General features: G+C 42.4%; 1 protein-coding gene across 1 annotated transcript in view; it reads left to right on the top strand.

Annotated features, from left to right (window-relative positions):
* Nucleotides 1-14,225, top strand: part of LOC310775758 (protocadherin-15-like) — a gene marked incomplete at both ends in the record, with an annotated part of 239,416 nt that overhangs the window by 125,076 nt on the left and 100,115 nt on the right. Inside the window, one exon of the mRNA XM_083635894.1 lies at nucleotides 693-821. Coding sequence (XP_083492020.1) covers nucleotides 693-821 — 129 coding nt within the window. The remainder of the gene's footprint in view (nucleotides 1-692; nucleotides 822-14,225) is intronic.

Below are 14,225 nucleotides of genomic sequence, written 5' to 3'. Positions count from 1 at the left end.
TCTTCTCTCCTCTCATCTCATCTCCTCTCCCCTCCCCTCCCCTCATCTCCTCTCCTCTCCCCTCCTCTCCTCTCATCTCCTCTCCCCCCTCTCATCTCCTCTCCTTTCCCCTCCCCTCCTCTCCTCACCTCTCCTCTCCTCTCCTCTCCTCTCATCACCCTACTCTTACTGTATCTCCTCTCCTCTCACAGAAGGTGGAGTTGAAGGACTTTGTCAGTTCATGTCTGTGCTCCCTGGTGGCAGAATGGGAAATTGCACTATCATTGACCTCGCTTCCCTCTACATCTGAAACCTTACTGCATGTCACACTGCTCAAATGTCCATTGTTGTTTTACAGCTGTTGTCACCATGTCTGTCAGTATACTGTGAAACTGTTAGTTACTGTACACAAAACATCTTGAAGTTGAATAGGTAGAACACAAAATATAGCACCAAAATGAAAGCTGAGAAGATGAGTTGTGCATAGATAGCTGCATTGTTTTGGAACTGTGGGCCCATCATGATCTTAACCATCAGTTCATCTCCAAAGTTATTCTAATGAGACTTTTTACCAGTCCACAGTTAGCGTGAGAATAACGAGATCCTCCTGCATGTTGCTGTCTGTCAAATACATGCTGACCTCACAAGAATATTAATGCAGGCCTTTGTGTGTGTGTGTGTGTGTGTGTGTGTGTGTGTGTGTGTGTGTATAGACGTCGACTGCGACAGTGAACATCGTGGTGACAGATGTTAATGACAATGACCCCATGTTCGATTCTTCACTGCCAGTGAACCTCACTGTCACCGAGGAGCAGGACCACGCATACGTTGGCCAGGTCAAGGTACGGACAAAGACACAGGAGCACACACACACATAGATACACGTGCACAGACTCACACACACACACAGATACGTGCACACGCACGCGTGCGCGCACACACACACACACACACGCGCACACACACACACACACACACAGATACACGTGCACACACACACACACACACACAGATAAGTGCACACGCAGACACACAAACACCTTGGCTCCTTCAGTCCTCACAGTGTCACATTACACTAAGGGAGGTATGTCTATGCTTGTATCACAAGTGTGTGTGTGTGTGTGTGTGTGTGTGTGTGTGTGTGTGTGTGCGCGTGCGCGTGCGTGTATATGCGTGTGTGCGTGCGTGCGTGTGTGTGCGCGCGCGCGCGCGTGTGTGTGTGTGTGATATGCCAGTGCTTGAATATATATACAGTACGTGTCATTGCACTAATCCTTTTCATAATACGGATGAGTCAACAGCAAAAAAACGACATTAATTCACATTACAATTTAACTCATCATTCCAATAATCCCTGACTGCACAGTTAGAATTAAACTCCCAACACAGTGGGGAGAGTGTGTTGGCGCCCACCATGTTGACAGATTAGACTGGTCGTTTTAGGTCATTATGGCCCTCCCGACACATACACACACACACACACACACACACACACACACACACACACACACACACACACACACACACACACACACACACACACACACACACACACATGCTCCAATTAAATAAATGTAATTGGACTCAACTGTTACAATAGGGACCAGCAAGTGCACCCTTGGCCTTGTTCCAAACCTAATAACTAACTCTTAAAGTCGAGGTGAACCCATTCGTCACGTGCATCTGAGTCCGTTTCAGACTGAAAACAAATTGAGAGGCGGACCATACGGTGTCGATGATTTGATTTGACAATTCTGTCGACTGGCTTTGGCATCGGCCAATCCTGGCGTGTTCCACCCCCAAATCGGGTGGGATTCAGTCGTGCTACGCCAGTGGGATCCGCGGAGCACCAGCAAACTGCGTCAGCAAACTGTACATTACTGTTATCAATAAAATCTTGAAAAATGAACTTTTGATGTGGAAAAAGTGTGAACAACTAAAGAAATTAGATTGTTGTGATTTGTTTGGCATACATTATTAAATAGGTGCACTGCATACCCAGGTATTTGAACTAAAAGAAAATAAGTCATTTTTGGGTTCAGCTCGACTTTAAGTGTATTTCCCAGACGGCTGAATCGGACACTTTGATAGACTGTGAACTTAAAAGATGCTCCCTTGGTTCGACTGGCTCCAAGCGTAACACACATCCTTCACACCACCCCGTCAAATGTAACACACATCCTTCACACAACCCCGTCAAATGTAACACACATCCTTCACACAACCCCTTCAAACGTAACACACAGCCTTCACACAACCCGTCAAATGTAACACACATCCTTCACACAACCCCTTCAAACGTAACACACATCCTTCACACCACCCCGTCAAATGTAACACACATCCTTCACACAACCCCGTCAAATGTAACACACATCCTTCACACAACCCCTTCAAACGTAACACACAGCCTTCACACAACCCCGTCAAACGTAACACACATCATTCACACAACCCCGTCAAACGTAACACACAGCCTTCACACAACCCCGTCAAATGTAACACACATCCTTCACACAACCCCGTCAAACGTAACACACATCCTTCACACAACCCCTTCAAACGTAACACACAGCCTTCACACAACCCCTTCAAACGTAACACACATCCTTCACACAACCCCGTCAAACGTAACACACAGCCTTCACACAACCCCGTCAAACGTAACACACAGCCTTCACACAACCCCGTCAAACGTAACACACATCCTTCACACAACCCTGTCAAATGTAACACACATCCTTCACACAACCCCTTCAAACGTAACACACAGCCTTCACACAACCCTGTCAAATGTAACACACATCCTTCACACAACCCTGTCAAATGTAACACACATCCTTCACACAACCCTGTCAAATGTAACACACATCCTTCACACAACCCTGTCAAACGTAACACACAGCCTTCACACAACCCCTTCAAACGTAACACACAGCCTTCACACAACCCCTTCAAACGTAACACACAGCCTTCACACAACCCTGTCAAACGTAACACACAGCCTTCACACAACCCCGTCAAACGTAACACACAGCCTTCACACAACCCCTTCAAACGTAACACACAGCCTTCACACAACCCCGTCAAACGTAACACACATCATTCACACAACCCCTTCAAACGTAACACACAGCCTTCACACAACCCCGTCAAATGTAACACACATCCTTCACACAACCCCGTCAAACGTAACACACAGCCTTCACACAACCCGTCAGGAAAGGCCGTGCAGGAGAGAGAGATGGAGAGAGGGAAAGAAGAGAGGAAATGACAGCGCTGGGGGAGTGTGGCGGCTCTCTGAATCTGACTTTCATGAGAACACATGGTTTGCCTTTTAAAGGGGAGAAAAATACAGAGAGAGCGAAAAGGGGTGCCCACAGTGTGTTTTCCATTGGTTAATCATTCTATCAGAGGACATATGCTCATGAAAGATAGAATTAGGTTACCATGGCATGTACATATTGACACAAACAGGTATGTAATTAAGCAATATCACACAAGAGGGAGTGCTGTTGTACTGTAACTAGGCGGGCGAGCCCACGCTGGCCCTGCAGCCCGCATAATGCAGCTCAGCCGCTACGCAGCCTCGCCCTAGCTGCTCCTCAGGGATGCTGGATCACCTGTCCTGGAGCTGGCAACATACAACTGTCCATGGCTGAAGACGGGGGGAAAGGGCGGGGGGGTCTGAAGCCAGACTCCCACATCTTTCAGGGTCTGCCCTTGGGACTTGATTTTATGACATCACTGATGACATCATCAGTGGGAATCTTATGACATCACTGATGATGTCACAACCTCTTATGATATCACTGATGATGTCACAATGCCTCTGACGTCACTGATGATGTCACAATGCCTCTGACATCACTGATGACATCATCACTGGGACTTTGTGTGTGTGTCTGTATTGTGTGTGTGTGTGTGTGTGTGTGTGTGTGTGTGTGTGTGTGTGTGTGTGAGAGCCCTAGCTCCCGTTTATATATAGATAGATAGATATCGTTACGCCTGTGAGTCGGGCGTAGATAATCACAGGCGTAACGATATTATAGCACAACATCATGACCTCGAGTGTGATATTGCTCTTTTACAACAGTTGTAAAAGCTATTCATCAAGTAATAATAGTTTTGTAAGTAATTTGAGACAACAGATGATTTTTGACTGTTATTTGTCTCCGCCAACAAAAACAGTTCCCCCAGGTCAGGATTGCACAAAAACACTGTTTTAACACTGTAACAAGTGTTACCAAGCAAGAGCTAAGCCGTATAGACTGCTGCAAGCTAGCTAAGCTAGCTACTAGCTACTTTTAGGTTGCACAGCCAATTCCAGCTTACCGTTACATAATTAAGTTGAGTTGAGTTTGAGTTTAACTTTATTGTCCCATAGGGACATTTGTTTTAGGCATTTGTGCAGCAGCAATAGAGCGTGACAAACGTGACAGACAGTACAGCACAGCTGATGACAAACAGCACATAGACAAGAGGACAACATAGTCAGACATGATGGCAGCCTGGGCTACGGGTTAACAACTCTACCTAACCACGTATTGCACTTCAAGTATTGCACTGTCCCAAAACCGCATTTCATTTCATCACATAAACCAATACCATCATAAAATCATTGTTCCTTAAAAACCATTAAAACCACTGACTGTAAAAGGATTATGTAAAACTAAGGGAAGATAAGATATGACAAGACAAGCTGCAGGGACAGCTGAGCTCGAAGTGAGCTACCATGTGTAGTATAATGTCAAGGGACATAAGGGACACTACCCCCTAGTGGGAGGACAGGCAGTTTATTTAATAAGGCTATAGATGTTGGGAGGAAGGAGCGCTTGTAGCGGTTACTCTTGTAGCTACAGGCTCTGAAGCGCCTTCTGGAAGGTAGTAGCTCATAATCAGGGTGTAGAATGTGGGTGGGGTCGTCCAGAATTTTGAGAGCCAGATTCACTACCTTTTTTTCGAAGATGGTCTGGAGGGGAGGGAAGTACCTCTGATCTATGATCTTCATAGCAGTTTTAATCATTTTGTTGATTTTAGACTTGTGCTGGACAGAGAGGGTGCCGAACCATGCCTCCATACCATACCTTATTAGGCTACCCAACACTCCATTGTAGAATGTTAGCATGATCTTAAATTTAAGAATTTAGAATTAAGGTTAAATGTATTCATATTGCTGTCCCTACTGTGCACAGAAAACACTGTGAACGCAACCTAATCAATGTTACATTACAACAGCTCTGAAGCGGAATGATACAGTATACTTACAGTGATGCGTCCTGTGATCTTAATAATATCAACACGGCTGGAATGCCTCTTGTCCAATCAACTATAACTAAATGAATGAATAGTGAATGATGAAATAGTATCATGACTAAATATGTTTTGTCGTGTGTTCAATGAAATACATACTGTCAAAAGCGTCATGCCTTTTTGAGAGTTTTTTTTTTTATAAACATAGGCTACACAGCCTAAGTATCTAGGCTGTGTATGGTAGTTGAAACATAGTTTCAAGTTGATGTTTATTTATGTTTGTAGTTAAAACAAAAACATAAAGACTGTATAGGCTACATACAGTACAACACAAAAGGCTGTTATTTACCCTTTGTCGCCACCTGGTGAGTAAATATATATGTAACTAAAACCATTAAAATTGACAACCGGTCCGCAACTTTTTTTTCCATGTAGGCTATCTACCGGTCCTTGGCACAAAAAAGGTTGGGAACCCCTGCTCTAAAGGACACTAGATGAGACGTGTGGTCTCCCTTTTTTGTCAAGTCCATTGAGCCTGGGCAGTGGCAATGTACTTAGTCTGGTGATTATGGATCTTTCCAGGAGGCTGAGCAGTTTGGAAAATAGCCTTATGGTTACACCTGCTTAGACTGTTAATTTAAAATGAGATATTCCTCTAAATCTCGCAAAACAAATTTGCCGCCGGCACTTCATGCGCCGCCAAAAATTCTGCGCCGCCCTTTGGGCGGCGCCAGAGTTTGCCCCCTCAGTTTGTTGGCTTGCATGACGCCCCTGCATATTACTGTATATCAAAATATATCAACTTTATCCATGAAAGCCAATGGCCATAGTCTAACCGGTTCTGACATTTGACAGGTGGTTGAACTTGAATCGGCTGTTCATGCCAAACTGATTTGAGAGTTTGTATAGTAGGAGATGTTCGCAAAACAAAAAGAAGCAATGCGCCAGTCTTCTGATTTCTTCAAGCAGGTTGAAGGCTTCTGATACCATGCTTGCAAACCTGGAGGAACCTTTGCAGTGAATTAGGCTGCAGTAATTCTTGCTGAATCAATTGACCATTATGTGCTCTGTGACTTGAAAATTAACAAAGTAGCCTCTTGTATCAAGCTAGCCGCACCCTTCATCACATCTCCTCATCACTTCACAGCTATGATACTACATCAAACCACTGAAATTCAGGCTGAGAATCAGAGGGACTTAAGTGACATTTTGGGTGAAAAGGAGTTACAGTATATATCAAATGAAAGCTCTTGATGAGCTATTTCTACTGCCTTTAGGGGCACATGTGAGTTCTCAACCAATCCAGAGTTATAATAAAATAAAATAAAATACCTAACACTGAACACACTGAACTACATACGCATTTTGGCCCTGATGACTTCCCAATAAAAAGAAAGAAAGATGGAAACATTGTGTTCAATGAATGTCAAAAATTCTTCATTGAGTATATTGTCATCCACATGTTTATGAGGTTTTCATATTAAAGATTGCATTTAAAAAAAGAATTTGTCACTTATAGTATGCCACTCTTGTTCTCGCCCTTCCATTTTTTGGTTTTGGCTCTCCTGTAAAGTTGTCCAGGTAGTGTAGTGGTAGATTCCCTCCCAACCAACATGAGGGCCGCAGGTTCACGCTCCTGTGTTACCTCCGGCTTGGTCGGGCGTGCATACAGGCACGATTGGCTGTGTCTTTGGGTGGGAAGCTGGATTGGGTGTACTGTATGTGTCCTTGTTGCTGCACTACCGCCTCCTCTGGTCGATCGGGCGCCTGGTCTGGGCGGAAGAGAACTGGTGGGAACAGCGGGATCCTCCCACGTGCTACGTCCTGCCGGTGAAAAGAAGCGGCTGGCAACTGCGCATGTTGTCGGAGGAAGCATGGTGCTAGTCTATGGCTCTCCCCAAATCGGCAGAAGGGGTGGAGTAGCGACCGGGGCAGCAAGGGGAAATTGGCCAAGTACAATTGGGGAGAAAATGGGGGGAAATCAGACAAAAATGTCACTTATGTACACCTTACCTAATAGGAAACAGAGATGAAAAGAATAGATAGCAGATCTCCCTGTCTCTCTGTCTCTCTCAATGACACACACACAGACACACAGTGCAGACGAAAGGCTCGGATCATGGTAGGTGTACTGTGTACTGTAGCTTACTGAGAAAAGACAAATAACTCCCATAGGGACAAACTGACAATATGGTTTATTGGGGAACAAAAGGAAGTGCATATAGTGACGGATTTAAAGTCTAGCTGAAATTAAAATGTTCTATTTTAGATAACATTCCTGGTTATACACTGCACCTATGTATGCAAAAAAAATCCATAAAAACCCTCCACAATCCACATTTTTTCACATCAAAATTTCATTAATCAAGAGTTCATTCATAACAGACATCTACAGTTTGCTGATGTCAGGTAGTACTATCAATTCTCTCACTATGAGACCGCACACACGCGCTGCACGCGCACACACAGACAGACGGGCACTTTCTCTGAACTGTAATCTTCACAATATTAGTCAATTATAATAATAGCTATTAAATCTAACCTTGACCTAGTACTATCCCTGGAGGTTTTGTTGTGGAGACATTCAGACACAAAATAGCAATAAACAGGACACACACCCACACACACAAAACACACACACACACACACACACAGATCCTTGTTTAAATTTCCTCTGCGCTGTCCTTATCTATTCTGATGTGGTGGTGTGAACCCTGATTGGCTGACACTCAGACAGGTGGTGTGAACCCTGATTGGCTGACACTCAGACAGGTGGTGTGAATGCTGATTGGCTGACACTCAGACAGGTGGTGTAAATGCTGATTGGCTGACACTCAGACAGGTGGTGTGAACGCTGATTGGCTGACAATCAGACAGGTGGTGTGAATGCTGATTGGCTCAGACAGGTGGTGTGAATGCTGATTGACTGACACTTCAGACTGGTGGTGTGAATGCTGATTGGCTGACACTCAGACAGGTGGTGTGAAGGCTGATTGGCTGACACTCAGACAGGTGGTGTGAATGCTGATTGGTTGACACTCAGACAGGTGGTGTGAATGCTGATTAGCTGACACTCAGACAGGTGGAGTGAATGCTGATTGGCTGACACTCAGACAGGTGGTGTGAACGCTGATTGGCTGACACTCAGACAGGTGGTTTGAATGCTGATTGGCTGACACTCAGACAGGTGGTGTGAATGCTGATTGGCTGACACTCAGACAGGTGGTTTGAATGCTGATTGGCTGACACTCAGACAGGTGGTTTGAATGCTGATTGGCTGACACTCAGACAGGTGGTGTGAAAGGGAGAGAGAACGAGGAGGGGAGACATTGCATGTGGGAGACAGATGGAGAACAAATGCAGAAAGATAGGCTGATGAAAGAAGTACAACAGAGTAGAGAAGACACTCCCGCCTACGATTTCCCTGTGAACATTTGAAACCGCTGTCTCATTAACTGTGGAAAAGTTGAGCAACTGTGTAGAAAGAAACTTTCCTTCCTCTGGACAGGCAGCGAAAGAAAAAAGGAAAGAAGACAGAGCCAACTCCAGGGGATATGAGAGAGAGACAGAGAGAGCAGGGGATATGAGAGAGAGAGAGAGAGAGAGATCCCCTAGGTCTCTCTTTGTCATCTTCTCAAAGTTATGAACTTTGAGACAGAACTAAATGAGAGAAGGAAGCAAGAAAGAACAAAAGATTCTTTCTTTTGTTCTTTCTTGCTTCCTTCTTTCTCATTCTTTGTTCTTGTAGTTAGTGGTGTGTGTGTGTGTGTGTTTGTTGTGTGTGTGTGTGTGTGTGTGTGTGTGTGTGTGTGTGTGTGTGTGTGTGTGTGCGCGCGTGCGTGCACGTGCGTGTGTGTGTGCGACATGTGTGTGCGTGTGTGTGTGTGTGACGTGTGTGTGTGCACGCGTATGTGTGTGACATGTGTGCGCGCACGTGTGTGTGTGTGTGTGTGTGTGTGTGTGTGTGTGTGTGTGTGAATGATGGGCGGTAAACTTATTGTTGTTAAAAGGTCAGAGTGCGGCACAGCCTGATACATTTTGGATGCATACTGATAGAGAATAAAATTCTACATCTCCGCTAAATGTGATAATTATAACAGCTTATCTACCAAATAAATTGAAGCCATGAGTCTAGGAAGATGTCTCATAAAAGTATATTTATTACCATACATTCTCTGCAATATGTATATTGTCAGAGGGCTTGAATCTCAATGTACACATGTCTGATCAATGTACAGAGTCAAATATTCAGCGGCGATGTCACAATTTTACATAAGCTTTATAGGCAAAGGTAGGCAGAGAGAAACAGAGAGAGGAGGGGAGGTGAAAAGTGTGTGCGTTGCTTCAGTCTGACTGAGAGACTGTTATCAATTGTTATGGTACACGACGCACTGACCAAGGTCTCAGCAAAGAGAAGTCCTCTGCTATTCTATATGTGTGAAATGTCATGGGTCAGAGCAAAGGGGAGAATAATTATGTGTATGCAAATATAGCTTATTGATTAATGTGTCAGATGTCATGTTAACTTATAGCATAATTATGTGTATGCAAATATAGCTTATTGATTAGGAAATGGCATGGAACTTATATTTTTCTCCAACAATCCACCCAATTGTTATGTTCATCAACTATAACAATAATAATAACAAAATTTAAGTTCACTATTCAATATTATTCAATATCTGTACTTAATTGTGGGCCAGGGGGGGGGGGGGTTTGAAAACATAGGAAACATTAAACACTTGAAAAAAACACCGAATTTTTGATCAATATACAGTGCAGCGCAGTCTCAGCTCATATCACAGCATCTCCATTACCTATTGGGAAGAGAAAACAAATCTTAGTGATATAAATAACAAATTACGTCACCACTGCGGCTATAATAGGAGTGGGCCTGCTAATCTTAACTCTATATGGTTCAATGCAAACAGTCTAATTAATATCATTATATATTTTGCATTGAACTTAATATTCAGTGTGTTCCAAATCACACTTAAATCTTTTCCACTTTTGTAAAAAAAAGCTTCTTATATGTATATATATATATAATTTTTCCAGTTTCACTTTATTCAACCCTTCCTGGAAAGGAATCATGTTAAGTAAAATATTTTCAAAGTATTCACAACAACAACAATATTTCTTATCATGTGATGACTCTAGTTCATTCATTTATTTGTTTCTGGTGTTGTTGTTGTAGTTTTTGTTATTAAAACTATTTAATAGCCCAACTCCATCGCAGTGGTTTATTTCTTTTTGGGAACTATTTTATTCTATTTCTTTTCTTTAATATTGGTTTGTTTGGAATATGGAACTGAAACTTTCTAAAATGCAAAACATTCATAACATTGATTAATCATATTCATTAAAACATAATCACAGTATCATATAACTGATTATTCTTAAAATGACACTCTAAAACACTTCATTTTATTTAATATTGAAAATAGAAAGAATTTTCTTTACTCTACAAAAAAACTACTAGTAAGCATAATACCGCGTACTATCTCTAGTAGTTTACTAAACTAGGTCAAGTAGACCTCTTGAACTGTGGAGCACAGTACTCAAAGTACAGATTTGTGCTGGTGTGAAGGTTTCCTGTGACGTACAACCTGTAACTGTAAACATTATATTTCACAATGTGCCTGTATTTTAGACAAAATAATTTATTGTATTTTATTAGTACAACAAGTACGCACGTACGGCAGATAATGTTTGAGATACTCTGTGAGTACATATTCAATTGTTTACTTTATAATTTGTTTGCAATGACCTCATAAACAAGATGACTCCTGAGTGAGCATTCACAGCTTACAGCGTGGCAATGAATTGACCCTGTGGACTTTGTAGCAATGTGCAATGGGGCGGAGGGCGACCCCAGAAGGTGCTGTGAGTGAGCGCTTTACATGGGGGGCGGGCTAGACCCCAGGCAGTTCACTTGAGTGTTTTGAGGATGGCAAGACCCCACTAGATAAAACAGTGAGGGCCAACATTGTTCACATACTCCAAACGCAAACTCAGGACTGTCTGTCCTCAGAGGCCATTGTCTTATTTATAGATACTTTTGAAACCTTTCCACCCGTACTTAAGTGTAAATTTTGCTTGGTATGTGTAAATCATACCAAAAGTTAAATGTTGGTATGCACACTTTAATAATAATATTTCTAATCTTATCCACCCAATTGGTGGTTCATAAATGTGTATTTTTCTGTTTAAGAAAACACTTCAGGTTCAGATTATCTCACACAGGAACTCTTACCCATCACCACACATTCTATTATGATTTATTTTCAAAATAATAATCACCAGTCTATTTATTACTAATTGGTTGATTCAAATTTGCTTACTTCTCTTCTATTGATTCATAACACATATTTCTTTCATTCAATCACTTTGGTCTCTCAGGGTGTGTTAACACAATCAGCCTGGAGATGTCGCCATAGTCTAGCTTGGCATCGTCTTCCAAATTGTTTTCGCTAGGCTAATGTTTTGGCTAAGTTGTTCTGAGGGAAGATAAACAAATTCTTTCAGCCTGTTATATTCCAAAACATTTTTTCTGTCCTTCTCATGTTGATCAGAACTGTCTTCCGTGCGCGCTCCCGCGACAGGGAAGGGGGGTTTCTGATCACAGCATCTGTGTGCTCAAAGATTTGGGGATTGAACCCGGAGCTTATAATCACATTCAATTGCATAATGAATAATACTGTGGGGTTTGAACCTGTGACACAGGGCTTTTCTCTCCGACCAAGAAGGCGGTGGCTGGCTCACTGTTTGCTCAAAGGTTTTGGGGATCCTTAATTGTTTCTGGCTAAGTTTAACCTTGTTGGAAGACTGACTGTTCCAAGGAAACATAAACAAATTATTTCAGCCTGTATGTTCCAAAACATTGGGCCAGCTATAGGGGAAGAATGACCATCGTGTTGCTACTTGAGCCAATTGAATCAACAAGATGGCTGTTTGTCCACTCGCTGCTCCCGTTTTCTCTATCTACAATCTTTTACGTAATGTCCTCTCTTTCCGCAGTGCTTGCATGTATATCGAGGGCATTTAGGCTGAGGGGCACCCTGTGTGGTGTATTGATTGGGGGGAATCACAGCATTATTAATTGGGTTTGGCCCTGTGGCTAATTGTGGGGGCCCAACCAAATGCTCAGCTCTCTCATATTGTTTGATAACAATCTCAAGCTGTCTAATTTTCTCTCTGGCTCCTTCACACTCTGGCCTCAGACAAGGGCCAGCCTTTTCAGTGTCCATTCTCAGAGAGCAGACAGTGTCTTATCTATTTGTTTTAGTTACACACGTCTCGGTGCAGAGCCGTTGTTTTGATCAATTCTGTTGCGTGTCTCTCTCTCTCTCTCTCTTTCTGGCAGAAGGCAAAGCACTGATTAGGTAAACTGACCTCTCAGGTGAACTAAAAACTCTGGAGGTAAACTGACCTCTCAGGTGAACTCAAAACTCTGGAGGTAAACTGACCTCTCAGGTGAAGGCAAAAACTCTGTAGGTATTAAACCTGTATTTTAGAGAGAGAGACTACTGTTTTGTTTATCACTTACTTGTCGTAATCTGTGTCCATGTGTGTGTAAAGTAATTTCCAACACCTTACCTTTTTCGATGTGGGGTTTCTGGTGACAGAGGGGGTTGTTCTCCTGCTTGACTAGCTCCGTCCGTGTTTGGGGGTATCTGGAACACAAACTGGTGACAGATCAATTTGTTCAAGGGACATATTGATCTGTATTTTGGGTATGGCTAAAATACACTTTTTGCAAACTTCCTATTAAATTTTGCTCCTTTAAAATAGGCTTCTTAAGAAATTGTTTTGTTTTACAATGAAATAGCTGCTTCTTTTTGGTTGCTTGTTACATTTGTTATTTATTACATTGTTATTTATTACATGTTGTGGGTATTTCAAAATAAAGACCGTATCAAGCATATGCCTAGGCTCGCCGCAGTTTCCCACTGGACTATCATAGTCGCTGTATATATGCAGCCTTCTGGCTTTTTAAGGCAATATGTGATAACGCTTCTCAGGCTCTCTTGCACTGCAGCTACCACTGGAGCATCCTAGTCACTGCAAAATACAGCCTGTCAAGAGAGTTTTTAATGGTCCTGAGGTCATCTTTATTATTTACATTATATAAACCATACATATTTACAGTTATATACAATGTCATTTTGACACACCCACAACATGCAAACATTTCTGATTCTTTTAGATATCAGACGACAGCTTCAGTAATGAATTATGAAATTAATTCAGACTTACCCGCTCTCGTAGATATCCTGCAAAGTGACGCCAACTGATAGAGAATAAAATTCTACATCTCCGCTAAATGTGATAATTATAACAGCTTATCTACCAAATAAATTGAAGCCATGAGTCTAGGAAGATGTCTCATAAAAGTATATTTATTACCATACATTCTCTGCAATATGTATATTGTCAGAGGGCTTGAATCTCAATGTACACATGTCTGATCAATGTACAGAGTCAAATATTCAGCGGCGATGTCACAATTTGACATAAGCTTTATAGGCAAAGGTAGGCAGAGAGAAACAGAGAGAGGAGGGGAGGTGAAAAGTGTGTGCGTTGCTTCAGTCTGACTGAGAGACTGTTATCAATTGTTATAGTACACGACGCACTCACCAAGGTCTCAGCAAAGAGGAGAAGTCCTTTGCTATTCTATATGTGTGAAATGTCATGGGTCAGAGCAAAGGGGAGAATAATTATGTGTATGCAAATATAGCTTATTGATTAATGTGTCAGATGTCATGTTAACTTATAGCATAATTATGTGTATGCAAATATAGCTTATTGATTAGGAAATGGCATTGAACTTATATTTTTCTCCAACACATGCAGAGTTGGTAAAAATCGGCCAGAGTGAATGCAGGAAATGGAATTGATCATTTTCTGAGTGTTCTCTCTATATCATGCGCGCACGCACACGCACACACACACACACGCACACATACGCACGCGCACACACACACACACAC

This window comes from Poromitra crassiceps (assembly GCF_964638095.1).
Source record: "Poromitra crassiceps genome assembly, chromosome: 4".
Classification (NCBI taxonomy): domain Eukaryota; kingdom Metazoa; phylum Chordata; class Actinopteri; order Beryciformes; family Melamphaidae; genus Poromitra; species Poromitra crassiceps.
This window is presented reverse-complemented; position numbering and strand designations above follow the sequence as displayed.